Below are 17,444 nucleotides of genomic sequence, written 5' to 3'. Positions count from 1 at the left end.
ATGACCACTCAAGAATACACAATCTTTTAGTTTCCTCAGCACTGTTTACTTGAGAATTCACTCTCTTATATCAGCTGAAATAATTACACACTGATGCAGGAAGAGAGAGAAGAGGACTGGAATCATGCCACGCACAAATCATGAAGAATATGCAACACGTACAGGCAGATGGTGTTTCACATTGCCTCTAAGGCTGCAAAACTCTGTGCACCATTTATCACTGGCTACCAGTAAGCATGTTTTCTCTATCTCTCAAAATAACAGTTCTCCCTCACTGTCATGATAGAGATGTCATTCTTAACATACCACTGGAAAATGAAGATGGCACTGAATAGTACCTTTGCAGATCTGTCTCGTGGTTATAAAAACAGTGGCTCCAAACTGACAACTAGAAAGGTTAATTTTAACAGTCTGTATTTATTCTATGGAACTGTATTAGTAAACTTTACCAGTCGGATGTATTTCTAAAGGCATATTGTTATCCAACCTTATATCTAATATGAATTCTTGTGTCAACATTTAGTCCATTTCTTTGGTACTACAGGGCAGGGATGGCTGACAAAAACTCTGGAGCCTAAAACTGGTTTCTAGTCCCAACTAAAGTAGAAAAGAATCAATGTGAGTTATTGCTGCCCAGAGCAGACATGTGTCTAGATGGGCAGGGTATAAATGTAATAAATAAAATAAAATAAAATAAATAGGTCTTCCTATCATTCAGCAATTGATCCAATGGGTCTAACTCTTACTGCACGTGGTTTCACATCCAGACCTCCAAGCAATCAGGAACATAGAAAAGTGCATTTTCAGGCAATTTGGCTCTCTAATCCAACCATCAACTTTAACTGGTGCTGCTCTCCAGGATGATAAACAGCAGAGTTTTCAGTCATCTACTATGTGATTATTTGAAGGTATCAGGCAGACTAGGCAATGAAGACAGACATGATATTAGAGACAGTAAAGACCACAAAGACATAGAGCACCAGAAACAGGCAGACAGAAAAATGTTATCAGACATTACTGGAGATATAAAGAGGTGATAGACACAAAGAGTATAAGAGAAACAGAGGAAGACAGAGAGATATGCAGAGCAACAAAGACAGACAGTAACTATCCTAGATTATTTAAATCATTTGATATATGTTCCACCACCAATAAAAGATGCACAATGTCCAAGATCCCAGAATAATCATATTATTTTCTTCATTTATTTAAAATACTTATATGATCCTAGTTTGCTAAGAAAACATAACAACAGTTGTCACCAGGAGTTCTTTCCAGCAGTTATCTACCAATGACATACACTGTGAATGATGGTAGATCTGGCCCCAAGACAGTCTAAAAATTTTAAGTGGATCAAAATGTCAAGTGCCAGTTGATCTCATCATACTAATTTTTACATTTATATTAATTAATACCTGCTGCCCTTGCTGCCAACTTGCTTCTAGGTTCCATTCTCTGCCTTTTTTCTTTCTTTCTTTTTAACTCAATTCTTCTTCTGAGGGCCTGTTCTAATTCTTCCATTCTGTACCAGAATGGCAGGTGTTAGCGTCCAAAAACAGGAGCTTTTCAGACGTGCTTCCATCCCAACATTTGGAACAGTCCAATCAGGAAGGTCTACATGGTCGACCTGTGTGCCAATTCTGCTGTATTTCAAGGTCCTCATATTTATTTTGCTGAACTGAGTGCCTGAGTTTTGCCCCCAAGTCTTTCCTCATGAAGTAGAAAGGTGGGTTTTGAGGAGATTCAGATGAAGGGGAAACTATAACATGTGTGGGCACAGCCACTGAACAACATCACAGTACGTATTGTATACAAATTCCCAGGTTTTGTACAGACACACATAGCTGGCAGCCTGACAACTGCCATGGTTTTAAATATACTTTGAATTAAACTTCTTAGGAAAATTTTATTATCTAGACCACTGTGATCTAAATTCTTCCCAATTCTAGACATGATTAGTTTCCTTTGCTTATATGCAACCTATTTTTTCTTTGCTATTCTAGACATCACTCTTGAGAGAGCCAAATTTAATACACCCCATCACTATGTTTATGTAAGGAGGAGAGAGATGTACAGTACTATACATATATGAAAATACACCATTTAGGTAGCTTGCATAACATGTCATACAGAGAGATGAATAAAACTGACATCCACATTATTTAAGTTATATTTTATACAAAACAAAAGAGAGAAATAGATGCCAAGAATACATTATATCATCTTCCCCCAAGCCAAGTAAAGTTGTAGACAATAGCTGCATATTTAGTGTGATACATGCTTTCTTTACAATTACACAGTAATACAGTGAAACCTGCTCCCTCAAAATGACCCTAAAATGCTGCAGACTCCCTTTTAAAAATAACAGAGCTGGCCTCAACATCTGCCCTAAATAATCTGTGCCCTCACTTTGGCCATGTCATCTCTGTAAATCTTAGACTGATGAAAGAATCCTGCAGAACTCAAAAGCTAATTTGTTTGTAAGGTTTTAGTAATCTGGTAAACTTATCACTCATCCTTCTTTCTGGATCTGCACAAGGAACACAAAGTATTTTTCTCTTTTCTACGTTATGGAAGACTGTTCATGTACTGTTATCCAAGAAGGACTACACCAAACTAAGGACTACATCTCAAAAGGGCTTAGAAGCAGAGTTTTAAAGGCAAACACTGGACCAATTCTACTATCAACCTTGTCTTCCTAATGACAATAGACAACTACTGTATCAATCAGTTATAATTCAGCTCTGTTAGTACAAAACTCTTAAAGTCTCTCCCACTTTCTCATTCCATTTATTTCCACAATATAAAAGCAACTGTTGAAATGGAGTAACAGGCTCAATAACATAATCAAGAAACTGTATATTACGGCCTTAACCCAGCATACATTAAGCACTTTGAAACCCCATCAATCTCTATGGAATAGTTAAGCAACTGCTTAAATTACTTCCTTTGAAGAAAATCTTCTTCTTAGGCATCCCTCAGTCTTGAAAGATCATGGTAACGCGCTCTGTATGAGTGTCCTCTCCAGAGCACGAAACCTGGGTAGAATAATATGGAGGATAGACTGTTACCCAAGCAGCAAATCCCCCCTCCCCACGTCACTGAAATAGTCCAATGGAAAAGCAAGAGCCAATACAACTGGTTCCAGCGACGACGCAGGAGTTGCCAAAACAACATGAATTGCCTCCGGGACTCCGGCTCCAGATTTTGCCTCTAGGTTAACTGCTGAAGCCTTTTCCATCAGTGGATATAGCCACAAGACAGTGGAAGTTTGAAATCGAAGTTTTCCTTCTACTAGATGGGCTGCCTTCCAAGGCTGCCGAGCCCCACCTACCTGGTCCAGGTGGATCACATTTAATCAGAACTCTCCACCGTGTCCCTGCACGGTATAGCCCATAGCTTTTTTGAATTACTCAAGCCCCTTTGCCACGACAAGGCAGCAATCCGTGAAGGGGATTGAAGTAAATATGGCTTCAAAAGAACTTAACTTTGCACAACTCATGCCCCACGGTTTTACATTCATACAAGTCATTCTAACCCCCACTTTCCATACCAGCAACAGCATCCAGAGGAGCTGGAGCCTCTGGGGCATTGCCCCTGACATCACAAACTACCCATCTGCCCACAAAACAAGAGTAGTTGCAGGCGTTTTTCACTTCCAGAGCACCTATACCTGACAGATAATACTTTCTTCAATAACAGAGAGCAAGACATAAAATTTAGAAAACTTAACAGAGACCAGCTGGCTCAATAGACCAGTGGGTTAGGTATCTGGCTGTGGATCCAGAGATGGGGAGCTTGATTCGTAAGAGAAGACCCAACCCATGTAATATGTGGGTCTGCACAGACACAGGGTGCCCCAGAAGAACGAATAGTAAACCACTTCTGAGTACTCCATACCATACCTAGCAACCTCTGGAAATTGTTGCCTTAAGTCAGAATTCACATGATGACATAATTTTACTTAACACAGACCAACTCAACTTTAACTAAGTTTAAAATTTCCAAATTACACAGAAGCGTAAACAAAAAGGAAAAAGAATAGACGCAGGACGACAGTCAACAACGGAATTAAGGATAAATCTACTCACAGTCAGTATAGGATTTGAGACTGGAATAGAAACACGTCTCTAAAAGAATATTTCTAAGGCTTAATATTGGATTCTCCTCTCAAAAAGCAAAACCTACATCCTCCTTACCTAAGGGGCCGAGATCTTCTTAAGAGGGTCCCTTGGCCCAGACTTTTTTTTTCATGTTGTCTGTTTTGGGCAGCTCCAAGTTGCAATCTGAAGATGAGTCCCTGAGGAGGGCCATGTTAAAGACCATACTCCTATGTCCATTACTGAACCTAAAGATATACAACGGCAGCAATCATATATTCTTATCCCGTTTACCAATGCCTCTACATCCTGTTTCTTCCTTTGTTGTTTCCCCATGGGGCATACTGGCACAAATAAAATGTTATTTAATAATAACAAACAGAAAATAGAAATACTGAGTTCAAAGGAGGAGGAGATACATTGAACCTAGAACTGGAGCCAAACTATACTGAGAACCCAGAAACAAGATGGGTTGTGGGAACTGCCAGGAAAGCTGTGGAAAGCAAGGGGAATTGAAGGCCAGGAAGACAAGGGCACACAAAGTTACTAGGTCGAGACCATAAAAAGAAACTTCTGCTAGTAAAAGCCTACAATAGTTCAATCAAGCAATCTATGAGGATCCAAACTTCAAACAGCATCTGTAAATTTGTACCGGTCTAAAATATTAACCAAAGCCAATCTTAGGCAGATTGCACACCTTTCCCCCTACTTCAACAGGAAGTCCCTAACAATACTGGTACACGCACTAGTAATCTCAAGGGGAGACTATTGTAATGCTCTCTACATGAGGCTGCCCTTGAAGGCGGTTCAGAAGCTGCACCAAGTGCAAAACGCAGCAGCCAGGGTGTTGCTCAGAACATCAAAATATGATCATATATTGCCTGTTGTGGCACATTTGTAACAGTATGCTTCCAGGCCAAATTCAATGTGCTTCTGCTGACATTGAAAGCCCGAAACAGTTTAGGACCTTGCAACTTGAGCACTTTCCCCCCAAAATGTTCACCCATCCCACACACATTTCATATACTGGGATGCTACAGGTTGCCACCCTAAGGGAGGCTTGGAAATCAACAATGTGAAACATGGCCTTCTCTGTAGTGGCCTCACCATTATGGAACTGTTTCCCAACAGAGCTGCAACTGGCCCCTTCTCACCTGGGCTTCAGAAAGCAACTCAAAATGTGGCTGTCCACACAGGCCTTTCACAGCTTAACCTCTAAATAATTTAACTTTGATAATCTATATTCCATGAATTTTGGAATAACTGTCTGGTTTGCTGCCATCTATTGTACCTTTGTATTGAAATTTGTGTGTGTGCGTGCATGCGTGCGTACGTACGTACGTACGTACGTACGTACATACATACATACAGGGAGTACCAGCACTTCTATATATCCCACCCCTAGCCAAAGAGGAGCTGGTCAGCACGAAAGCAGCAGCAGTCACCAAACAATGCAAGTCCCTGCTGAGTGATTAATTTTGACCCATAAGTGATGGCCTTTTATCACCTGTGAAACACTTCCATGCGGAGGCATTACTCCATTAAAGAAGTATGGCTATAAAATATTCTTTTGTATTGATTTATTTTATTTTTAAATAAGGTAAGCCACTTGAAGTAGAAAGTTGGGAAAACATCCCTCCCACTCAAAAAAAAATGACAGGGAAAGAGAGAGAGGGGCTTCTGACCTGGCATCCTAACAGCATGGGTGGAGGATCTTCAGTACAGTATTCCAAATGTTTTGGACTTGAATTCCAAGATGCTGTAGCAAATCCCTGGTCACTGAAGCCAATGGGAATTTCACTCCAAAACAACAGGACAGCAAAAGCTACACACACACACACACACACACACACACATACATGCTGTATACTATTAGGTTCAAAAAGTAATTAAGAGAGGCTAAATTTTACCTGTTGGTTTGAAATACCCACAGGTGAATCTTTGGTTCTAGATTTCCCGGGGTGCCACATTGTGCTCCCGCTGTTCTTAGATTCTGTGTTTTCTCACTCTCCGCTTCTCTGTTACCTAAACTCACAATGACACATTCTACCCACTTATAAAATAGCTCTGAGAGTGCAAAAGGAAGTCCCTACCACTCCTGAACAGAGAGGGACAGACAGCACAAATGAAAGATGAAGCACAATGAATAGTCTACTGGATAAAAATAAAGTAAAATAAAATATGCATCCCTACTAAACAACCAACTGATGGACACTGAATGACATCATTTTGATGGAGGAAGCAATTCTAACAACTGAAGGGGAAACCTCTTTCTAGATGTGACTGCTGCTCAAGTTTAGGTCCAGCTTTGTCATTGGGAAGAATGAAGCAGCTGCCTCAACTTGCAGGTGGCTCAGACAGTGTGGCTGGAAGGGGTTAGGAATTCAGAGCTCTGTGCCCCAAAGTTAGCTGCTGTTCTAAAGAGAACATGCTCCATCACCACCTCAGACAGCTAAACCTCTTGGGCCATCCTCCTTGTTCAGCTTGTTAGATTAGGGTGATGGTACAGACTTCCCTTACCTCACAGTCTATAAAATGCAGGGGGATCCTCAATTCTTATATGTTAGAGAAATGGATAATCTCTTTTTGGATGAAACAGAAAACTCCAGATAAATCCTCCTGGGATGTTGCCTCAGTGACAGATACAGCTGATAACACCACAACTGCAACCAAAAATAACCTACATATAGAAACACAGATCTAAGAATCAATGATAATTAATGCACGATAATCAAGAAGAGTAGGGAATGATTTAAGAGGCAGGGAAAGACCAGACGTGCTACCTCAAAAATGCTCACACAAGGAGGAAATAGGTAGCGTGTATCTAATGGAACGGGCTCCAGTCCAAGATAGCCTAGGCCCTATGCCATAATATATGTATTATTCTAAGATGCTACAGGATAGGTAGATAGATAAAACCTTTATTGGCATAAGTAAAAAATTGGACATAGTCACAGTGGTTTGTTAGGTAACTACAAATATAGGCGTCGAGAGGGCAGGAAAGTGTTAGACATCCTTAAAAGAACAACAGTTTGTCTCCTAACCATAGTATCAAGGAAGTCTGCGACACTTTCTACAATGTCAGTCATCTCAGCCACCAGAATATAGCAAACTTTATCCAGATCTGACCTCCCTTCCAGCTTTAATAAAATTGAGGCTATCAACCTTGATCGAGTGAAGCGGGCAGTGCAAAAATATATGAACAAGGGTTTCCAGCACCCCCTGTTCACATGGGCAGTGCCTTTCTGAATAGGGAACTGCATTAAATCTGCCATATAATATAGCAGTAGGGCCTAGGGCCTACCTTTTGGGGGGGGGGCATTTGAGCAAGGATATTCTCTCCCACCAATTCTTTTACTCATTTTCCATCTCCAGTATTTCAGCAAGCCCAGGAAGATGCTACAGGATTCTTTCTCGGCTTGCTGAAATACTGGAGAGTAAAAGAATTGGTGGGGGAGAATATCGGAATACTGACGGAGAAAGAGGATTTGTGGATCCTGAACCAAACCAAGTTATTGGATGAGAGTGTATGACCTAGTTATTTTTACATGGCTGAAACTATGAAATAGTTGAACTAAGACTGTCCAACAGAAATAGATCCAGGAAGTAATTATATTACCTCCATATAAGAACATTATCTACCATATGCTGCTTTTGGGGGTAACAAGGGCGTAGTTACACTCCTTTTGCAAAATAATACAATGATGGGTAATGCCATCACTTTCTTTGTGTAACAAACAACACATACATGTTACTACTCAGACATTACCTTGAGGGGTTCTGTTGGGGCCTTTTTTGTATTTTAAATGCATTTAAAAATTAAAAAGTAATTTGTAAGATCGAATCCACGTGACGGAGTGAGCGCCTGTCGTTTGTCCCAGCTCCTGCCAACCTAGCGGTTCAAAAGCATGCAAAATGCAAAAATCTGAGTAGATAAATAGGTACCACCTCAGTGGGAAAGTAAGCGACGTTCCGTGTCTAGTCACGCTGGCCACGTGACCACGGAGGATGGTCTGCAGACAAAACGCTAGTTCTATGGATTGGAAACGGAGATGAGCACCACCACCTAGAGTCGGACATGACTGGACAAATTGTCAAAGGGAACATTTATCTTTACTTTTTTAAAAAGCAAGAAGGTGTCTGGGGGAAAAAACCCAACTTAAGAGATGTCTGTCTAGAACTAATGTGTTACCCTACACAAAAGAAATGTACAAGTGGAAACAGATCACACTCTGCACATTCTGCACAGCCCTCTGGACTTCACAATGTTCCAGAGCACACACCAAGAGCTTAGGTAAACCCAAGAAAGTGCCCTATAGCCCTTTAAAGACTATGACACTTGTCAATGCAGTCCCAAATGTAAAGGCTATCTTTCCTTTTTTATCTTAGTGTCTTTGGCCTTCAATTAAAATCTACACAGAAAACTAAATAACACCCCCTCTCTCACACACCCACACAAAATCTGGCCTGCTCTTCCTTTAACACAGTACAGAGGCCATGAAAAGGAAATTTACAAATATAGAAAACACTGTGTATCACCATACAATTATTTCCTCTTTAAATTCACACTCATGTGTTTCCTTAAAACTTGTTTTCTGCTATTAACCTTTTTTCTTCTTCTCCATTATAATGTCCACTACATTCTACAGAAAATGTGTAGGAGGTTCACTATTTAAGCACTGCTCTAAAACATTCTCAATTCCCAGGCACACCTTGTCATGAGGGATATTTGTATATGATGCGAAAACATCTAATATAATCAGAACCGCCTGAACAAGATCGCTATAAAGGAATATCAGGAGCTCGAGACTTGCCACACAAACTACCTTTGGAAATATTTGGAAAATAATAATGTAAAAATGGGTTTATGAATTATATAAACTATGGAAACCTGAGACGTAACTACCAGTGCCTTTGGAAATATTTGGAAAAACAATCTAGTGAACAATGTATGTAGGAACTATATGAACTGTGGAAAATTGTATTGAGGCTGCTTACAATTCTTTATGATTATATTACAGTAATTAGTGTTAATGACTGTAAAGGAATTGAGTTTTGAGAGCTCTTATCATAGAACGCTATGTGTTTTGTTAAGTAAAATCAAAGTATAAATATATATCCATTTGCAGTGTGAGTAGTGGGGAAACTTTTGTCCTTTCGCAGCAGGTATTTCTCCAACACCATTCATAATGCTAACTCCTGCATACCAAACTACTGTGCAGGAACCAAAAAATGTCAGTTCAAAAGTTAGCAACCTGACATAGGCCCTAGCATGTCTGAACTCTGCCATAAAATCATGTTGAGCCATTAGCACACACTCAACAGAAGGCCTTACTATTGGGGGCTTTCTTGTTAGGAGTGGGAGTTAAAAAGGAGAAGGAGCAACAACAGGGATGTATAAAAGTATGGCTGATATGGACATGAACAGACAAAAACAGTTCTTCTTTTATACTGCTAAAACCTGTGGTCACTCATCTGGCAGTAGATTCAAAACTGGCAAAAAGAACAAGGTTACACTATATTGAACAAATCTATGGGCTCTGTGGCCATAAAGTGTGGTGACAATAAGTACTATAGCTTAAATCACTTTAAAAGATGGAATTAGAGACATAACTGGAGCATAAGATTACAAGCCATGATTATCATAAATCAGGGTATGCAACTCCAGAATGTCATTTTTGTGGTCCCCAAATGCCTCTGCATTTAAAGAAAATAAATACTGTAAATCTACAATCCTGCGGGGCAGACAACCCCTATAAATGACACCATAAATGAACTCCTAGCAAAATTCAGTTTTGTGTTTCCTTAATTTAAGCTGATATTCTGGGCCTCTGGTGAGTCTTGAAGTCCATGGACTCTCTAAAGTTGCTGGCTGCTGCTCCACAAGCTGCACGGAGATTCAAAAGAAGGGTTTTTCCTAATGCCCATCACTGGGGAAACAACCACAGAACCAGTATACTCCAAGCAGCAGACTCTTTTTAAAGCCCACAGGATGGTGACATGACAGCATCACACAAAGAGGAACCAAAGAGGAAACGGAGTTAGCCCTGCTTTGAAAGTAAAAGGAGGCACGGGGAAGCAAGAGAGCACCTGAAGCTCTGGAACACCAAGCTCACCCCAGTGACATCAGTTAAAAAAATATCCCAAGTACAGTCCTGACCCAGGCAGCAGTCTGTATTAATCACCAAGAAGACTGTCACCACACAGGACTGAACTAATATGGCTAATCCCGAGACGTTTAACTACAAAGGCTTCTCTCTCTCTCTCATTGAGCATATACTGTACTAGCCACTACTCCTGGGTGTCCCTGCACAAACGCACCCATTTCTAGGTTGGATGAAGTGTCCCCGACCATTTGCAATGTCCGTGAAGCATGTGCAGAGCCAACCACTAACGCATGAAGGCAGCTAAATTATGTATGTATAAGGGAGGAGACCGGAGAGCTTCCAAGATGCTTCGGCACCCGCCATATCGCCTTTAAAAGGAAAAAGGAAGCACTGCACCAATGGGCGAGGGGCCTCCAGACCCCTCCCCAGAGTTACGCAATACAGCCGTCGCGAGGCACTCCTCGGCTGTCTCCCAAAGGCAGCCCCCATTCCTTCTTTTCCCCCCCCCACCACCCCCTACCCCACCCCACCCGCCGCTCTTCCAGTACCCTTCAGCTCCTCCGCCTCCACATTACTCGAAATGTCGCCCCCTCCCTACCAACTTCCTCGCCAGGCAGACGCGCTGCCAAACACCCCCGCTTCGCCGCGGGGAGCCAAGCAAGCAAGCAAGCAGCCAGCCAGCCAGCCAGCCAGCCAGCCGGGCCCCCTCCCCGCCTGCCTGCAGCCCACGCGCCCCTCCACGCCAAGGCGAGGCGAGGCGATCTAGGCGCGGGTGCGCACCGTAGCTCGCTTTTCGCGGATCTTACACACACACGCACACACACAGACACACACACCACCCACGGAACAAGTTCCTGGGCCCCGAATAAGAGGAAGGCAAATAAAATGGCCCCTCTGGTCCTACCCCTCCCGTCCACCCTTGCCATGTGCTCTCCTCCTCCTCCTCCTCCTCCCTCTCCCTCTCGCCAAGCCCAGCGCGAAGCTTTCCCGCTAGACTAAAGAAGCGGCGCCGGTGGGGCTTGCGCTCCTGCCCCCGCCAGCGCCGGGCACCACTGCAGTGACAGGGGCGCTGCGCTCGGGGCTAGCGGAGCCGAAGGAGACCTGGAGCGCCTTCCTCCTCCTCCTCCTCCTCCTCCTCCGCGCCCTAAAATAAATTGACGGCGGATGGCAGATGGGGAAGGGTGTCGCCCTAGGAAGAAGCTCCGCCGCCGGCGGGTGGGGTGGGGTGGGGGGCACTTCACCGAGCTGCCACAGAAGAGCGCTCGGCTGGGCCAGGGAGAAGGGGGCCGGGGGCCGGGGCCGGGGCCGGGGCCAGCGCAGCCGAGCAGCGGGCGCAGCGGCGTCTCGCGAGCCAGGCGCTCGCCCGTTCGCGGCTCTGCAACGTGCGTCATGGCTGCGCAGCGCGGATGCCCCTCTTTTCAGGACCCCCGCCCGGGCTCTCGCCAGCCAGACTCCCTCCCATATAGACGTGTGTGTGTCCCCCCCTCCAGAGCCAAGAGGGGCGCCCCCTTCTCCTGCCAGGCCCGCCTCCCCAAAGCCAGCCCCTGCCCAGGCACCGGCCCGGCCCTCGTCCCCCCCTCACGTTAGCTGCCCGCGTGTCCAGCAGAGCTCAAGGCTGCTGCAGCCCCCCGCTCGCCTCAGGGAGGCCCTTGGCGGGTAGGTGCTCGGGGCAGGGGTGGCGGTGGCGGTGGTCTCTCCCGACCGTCCCCGGCCGCCCTCTTCCTCCTCCTGACCCTCGTGCACCGGGGACAACGCGTCGCGGCGCCGGCTCCTTACTTGCCAATTTCCTCGTATAGTTGATACTCGTCGGTGAAGCGGGTGCAGGTCACGGTCGTGGCCATCGCGGCTGCAGCGTCGCTCCGCAATGAGCCGCCCGGGCTCCGCTCCGTTCGGGCTTCGGCTGGCAGCGAGGGAAGGAGGGGCGGGAGGGAGGGAGGGCGAGAGAGAGAGAGAGAAGGAGAAGAGGCAGGCGGGCGGGCGGGCGACGAGGAGGAGGAGGAGGAGGAAGGGGGGGGCAAAGTGAAGCTGGGGGGGGTGTAAGCGCACGGGCGCGCGCGCGCCAGACGCCCAACCCCACTTCTCCCCAGCTGCGTGCGGCGGAACGCGGCAGCCCCTGCAAAGCTAACCCAGGAGGAGGAGAGGTTCGGGCGCTGGGCAGAGCGCGGGGGAGCTGCCGCCCGGGGAGGGGCGCCACCGCCGGCAGCCTGAGGGCAAGGCGGTCAACCTGTCAGTGCACCGGCCGCCCCACCTGGCCCCTGGTGGGAAGACGAGGAAAGCGGGCAGAATCACTCCCGGCCTCCCTCCGTGTCTTCTCTCTCTCAATCTCTTCCCTCCTGCAATGCACTTTCGAGCTTTGACGGCGCCGAGGTGGAAGGCCCGGAATCGCTCATGCGCGCGACCCCCTCTCCCTTCACGGCCGGGGTCGGGCCCCGCGCGGGGGCCGGCGTGCGTGTGCACGAGAAGGGCTCTTCCCGGGCACGTCGCTCGCTCGCCCCCTCGCCCCGCGTTCCAGTAACCTAGTCCGAATTGAACCTCCCTTTTTTTCCTTTACGGGGCAGAGTTTGCGCTAACACCCACAGCGAGTTTATCTAATCTGCAATCTACCTCGGGGTTGGGTGATTGTGGAGACAAAAAGTGAGGGGATCAGACCTAGGTATGGCACACTGAAATACGTGTCAAGCAAAATTGACAACGATATTCGACCCAAATGTTCCCTCCAAATACTTTTTTCACAGTTTCCTATGTACTCTATAAACCTAAGCATAGGTAAAGGTAAAGGTAAAGGTTCCCCTTGACAATTTTTGTCCAGTCGTGTTCGACTCTAGGGGGCGGTGCTCATCCCCGTTTCCAAGCCATAGAGCCAGCGTTTTTGTCCGAAGACAATCTTTCCGTGGTCACATGGCCAGTGCGACTTAGACACGGAACGCTGTTACCTTCCCACCGAGGTGGTCCCTATTTATCTACTTGCATTTGCATGCTTTCGAACCGCTAGGTTGGCGGGAGCTGGGACAAGTGACGGGCGCTCACTCCGTCGCGTGGATTCGATCTTGCGACTGCTTGGTCTTCTGACCCTGCAGCACAGGCTTCTGTGGTTTAGCCCACAGCGCCACCACGTCCCTCAAGCATATTTACTCACGTCCCTAAGCATATTTACTCAAAAGTAAGCCCCATTAAATTCCATAGGACTTTCTCCCAAGTAAATGTGAATAGGAATGCAGCCAAAGAGCAGGCTTTTGAGCTTCACAACCTAGAACTGATCCACACAACCTGTTCATCCATCCTTCTCTCAGCTTCCTTTTATGAGTGAATCTCAGGGGCAACTGGTGCCCTCTCTGTTTCCCTCTCTGTAGTCCCATAGACACATACACTTTAACACTCCAGAATATTTCAGTGCATGTACACTACAAATGGTGAATGCTTCTACTTCACATTCTTTTAAAATATTTATATTTTAAGTGGCATTTGGAGTGGTTTATAAATAAAAAACCAAAAATAGTCAAAATTTTATTGTCAAATAAAAGCAAGCCAGCCCAGCATCATCAACATTTTAAAATATTGGAATGTTAGAAGCCAAAGCAAAAAGGAAATTATAAACCCAAAGATAAAAATGCACATCAAAAATATAATGTTCTGGAAGAGGCAGGTTTTAGCCTGATGCATCAATAAGGATGCCAGGCAGATTCCCATGAGAAGGCTTCCACGTTGAAGGCTCTGTTACTGAGGCAGCTTTCTCTGAAAGCCATCTCTTCTACACTTGTGTGGAACAGCACCTCAGGGAATCCTTCTTCACAATCAAACAAGAATGCACGGGAGCAGGTAACCTCATCCTAAGTTGTTTAGACTAAGCATTGGAAATCAGGACCAGCACTGCATTGGGCACAGAAACTCTTTAGTAACCCGAGCAGTTGACACAACACGAGGATTGCTCAGCACGCTGTTCTCTCCCATCAATTCATGTTGCATGCTCATCCACCAGTAATAGAAACAGATGGGAATTACTGTTCCTGTGTACATGTACGTTTCTTCATATTGGGGATGGAAAGATCTGGGGAAATTGGAACTGACAGGTGAACTGTCCAAGCCAGAAGCATATTTAACTCTAAAAAATCCTGTGTTTGTGGGGAGCTGAATTAGGATCACCAGCTCCCCTCAACTCCAGTGGTCCCTTACCTGTAACGCCCATATATCAAATACTGTAAGGTCTTTTTCTCCATGCTGCAAGTCATGTATCTACTGAACTTGGCCAGTGTCAAGTCACAGAGAGTTTCACTTCAATTAATTTCTGAAGAATTTGTCAACATCCGCTGCCTGCTCCTCATTTACAGTCAGAAAACTTTTAAAAATCCAGTTGTGCAAGAAACTCCAATTGTGTCAGAATCATCCATACAGTCTGTTTGTTCAGTAGTGTTACATTGCCATTTCATTTTTATCAAGAGACTTTAGCATTCATACAGCAGTCAAAGTTTTACCTACTGAACCTGGCCAGTGAATTGGGGGACAATTTCATTTCAGTTCATTTTGGAAAATTGTACTCAAACTTAAAAATTGCAAATTCAAGACAAAGAGACCTTGACATTAAAAGAAAGAAAAGCAATAGAGGCTCATCGCTATGCACTCTGATACTGCATGACTAATCAAACATCATTTTGTAAATAATATCTGACAGAATAAGGCAGTTCAAACGAACCATCATAACTTCTGAACAGGTTCTTGAATCAGGACCAGATTTAGCAAACTGATTGTAAATAGTATGAATTTGCTCTGTGTTATATTTGGAGGTTAGACAGGTATTTTTAAAGATGTAATTTCTAACTGAAGAAAAAAATTCTTAACTACCACCCCCATTCATGTTTTCCCACCATTTTTGTCAGCTTGTAGTGAGTTCAATAGTTATTTTTCAAATGCCAACTAGTTTCCTCAAAAGGATATGATTCCTGCTTTAAGCTTTTTTTTTCTTTCAAAAATTTGAACTTGATCTATCATGGCATTTAGAAGAACTGGGACCTTAAAGATGCTTATTTTACATGGGAACATTTTCATACTGTGTGGTTGCACATGCTTACTGAAGTTTTCCATAGCCATTGTCCAAACCCCTTGCCAATACTTCAGGAAACAAATGATTCTTACTGAGGAGAATGGAGCTTTCTTCTGGGCAAGATGGTAGGTGGGGACTTCAGCCTTACCACAAGCATAAATGCCTCTGAACAAATAAAGACAGAGAGATGAGCCCCGGGATAGGGAAAGCGAGAGAGGAGTGATGGAAAGAGAGAGAAGCTGCACAAGAGGCAAAAAGAGAAGGGGGTGCCTCAGAGAGACGGGGGAAGGGAGCCACAGAGAAAATGAGTATGAAGTGTTCTTTGGTCCTTATTTCTTCCAGTACATAATTGATTTAATGAAGACAGTGAACTAGATCTCAGGCTTTGAGCCTTTCTGTCTGAGGGGCCAGACACAGTTTGAAAAAGAGCTTGAGGTGTCCTCTAAAAAGGCATACTGGGTCTCATACTAGAGTATTCAAGAGATGTGAGGGGTTGACCATCACCCCTCCCAGTAGGTTTCCATGGTGAAGCAGAGATTTGAACTGAGGTTTCCTGAGGCCTAGTCGGACACATCATCCATTGCACAATACTGGTGTTCAGGCCCAGCTTATTCAAATTCTATGGACAAATTCTGTGAGGCTGTCAATGTAGACCTGTACGTATAGGACTATGCGCTGTTTTTGTGGGTCTTTTTTTTTTTTTTTTTTTTTGATTTGGACATTTACCTAACTACAATTGTTTTGTTATATGATATGAAAAGCTCAGAGCCAGATTAAGGAAGGGGGAATCTTTCACTGTGGACAGGTCTGGATTGATAAGGGGACCCTGGAGAGGTCTGACAGACTGCCCCCCCCCCCAATATACAAAAATATAAATATATAAAAAATTGTTCCTTATATTAAAATTTATACTGGGAAACAATACTTTGCCTGCAGTCATTTGTACAAGTCCCTGAATTAACCATTAAGCAAAATAAGCATGTATTTAGGGCCACAAAGGAAAGGAAGGCCCCCACAGAATTTTCAAAATGGAGGAGATTCGATCTTTGCTCTCCTCGGCTGAAGCAAAGATCTGGAGCAGATCTCCTGCTTCCTTCCACTTAGCTGGAAGGAACTGGAGATCTGCTCAAGATCTTTTCTTTAGCCGAGGAAAGCAAATACTGTATCTGGCATTTTGCAAACTCAGCAGGAGTCTTTCAGGTAGAAGGCACTGCACCACCAACTGTGGTCCTCAGAGAAGAAGAGGGCTCTGAAGAAAGTTCATTATAAGTTTGTCTTTCTACTTTAGGGATCTTTCTTTTCCAGCAGGGCTTTTCCTGTGCCTATTCATGTCCCTACTCATTTCTGGATGAACCACTAAGCAAAGTAAGTATGTACATGTTTAGGGCATCAACAGGCGACACCACAGAGATTGTCCCCCCCCCCCAGTGCTGGATTTACTATGACCTATGGTGCAAATGGTGCACCCTCCTTAACAAATCACATCTATCCATCCCTCAGCCTCGGCTCCCTCCCTCAAGAGCCCAGGAGCACCACTTCCCTACCTAAAGTACTGTAATTGCGTACGAATCAGAAATAACTAAAAGGTAAAGACTTGCCTAGTGAAAAAACTCAAGTTTTGAGTGAAATGATCAATCAAAATCATCATTTTTATTTTAATATTTTACTTCTGTATTTTGGGAGGCTGGGTGGGGATAAGGATAAAAAGAGTTGCTGGTTGTTTAGGTCCATGGCCCCTGCACTATATATGCAAGCCAAAGAAATAACATACACTGTTAAAAATGCCGCAGAAGGGGTTTTAAGTTCGTGTTTGAGCTTTTCAGTATACAGATTCTGACAAAATCTGTCTACATTAATCAAAGTATGAAGTGCAGGATTTGGCTAGAAGCCAGTAATTTGATTGTATGTATGGTTTTATATACAATATGTGCTTCTTTTTGTCACATGCTATACAATTAAATTATCATATTTTTATGCATATATTGTGCAAATTATACAATTTTTTAAGCCTTGGGACCCACCATGTATTATATTCATCTTTTCAATGCTCAAGGCCTCTAAAGGTCTTAATCTGAACCTGGGTATACTATACCAGTTTTAACCAAATTCTGACAGCTCAAGTGAACCATGCTTATGCCCTTCAGGAAGGTAGCCTATGACTGCATGTGTGTGTGACCTCATAATGACTGTATTTTCTCACTC

The 17,444-nt window shown here is 44.3% G+C and overlaps 1 protein-coding gene across 50 annotated transcripts in view; it reads right to left on the bottom strand.

The window, feature by feature from the left end:
* The window catches only part of CAMK2B (calcium/calmodulin dependent protein kinase II beta), a 289,277-nt gene extending 277,148 nt beyond the window's left edge, over positions 1-12,129 (bottom strand). For 19 of the 50 annotated variants that reach the window (XM_078379757.1, XM_078379759.1, XM_072979240.2 and 16 more), the window contains exon 1: positions 11,984-12,128. In XM_078379757.1, the coding sequence (XP_078235883.1) occupies positions 11,984-12,048 (65 nt within the window). In that variant the 5' untranslated portion in view covers positions 12,049-12,128. Of the gene's footprint in view, positions 1-11,983 lie in introns of all 50 variants that reach the window. The other 31 variants (XM_078379764.1, XM_020803592.3, XM_078379763.1 and 28 more) reach the window with 8 other exon arrangements.
* Positions 12,130-17,444: the final 5,315 nt, after the last annotated feature.

This window comes from Pogona vitticeps, chromosome 8 (assembly GCF_051106095.1).
Source record: "Pogona vitticeps strain Pit_001003342236 chromosome 8, PviZW2.1, whole genome shotgun sequence".
Lineage (NCBI taxonomy): Eukaryota > Metazoa > Chordata > Lepidosauria > Squamata > Agamidae > Pogona > Pogona vitticeps.
Note: the sequence above shows the minus strand (reverse complement) of the source record. Positions and strands in the feature narration are given on the sequence as shown.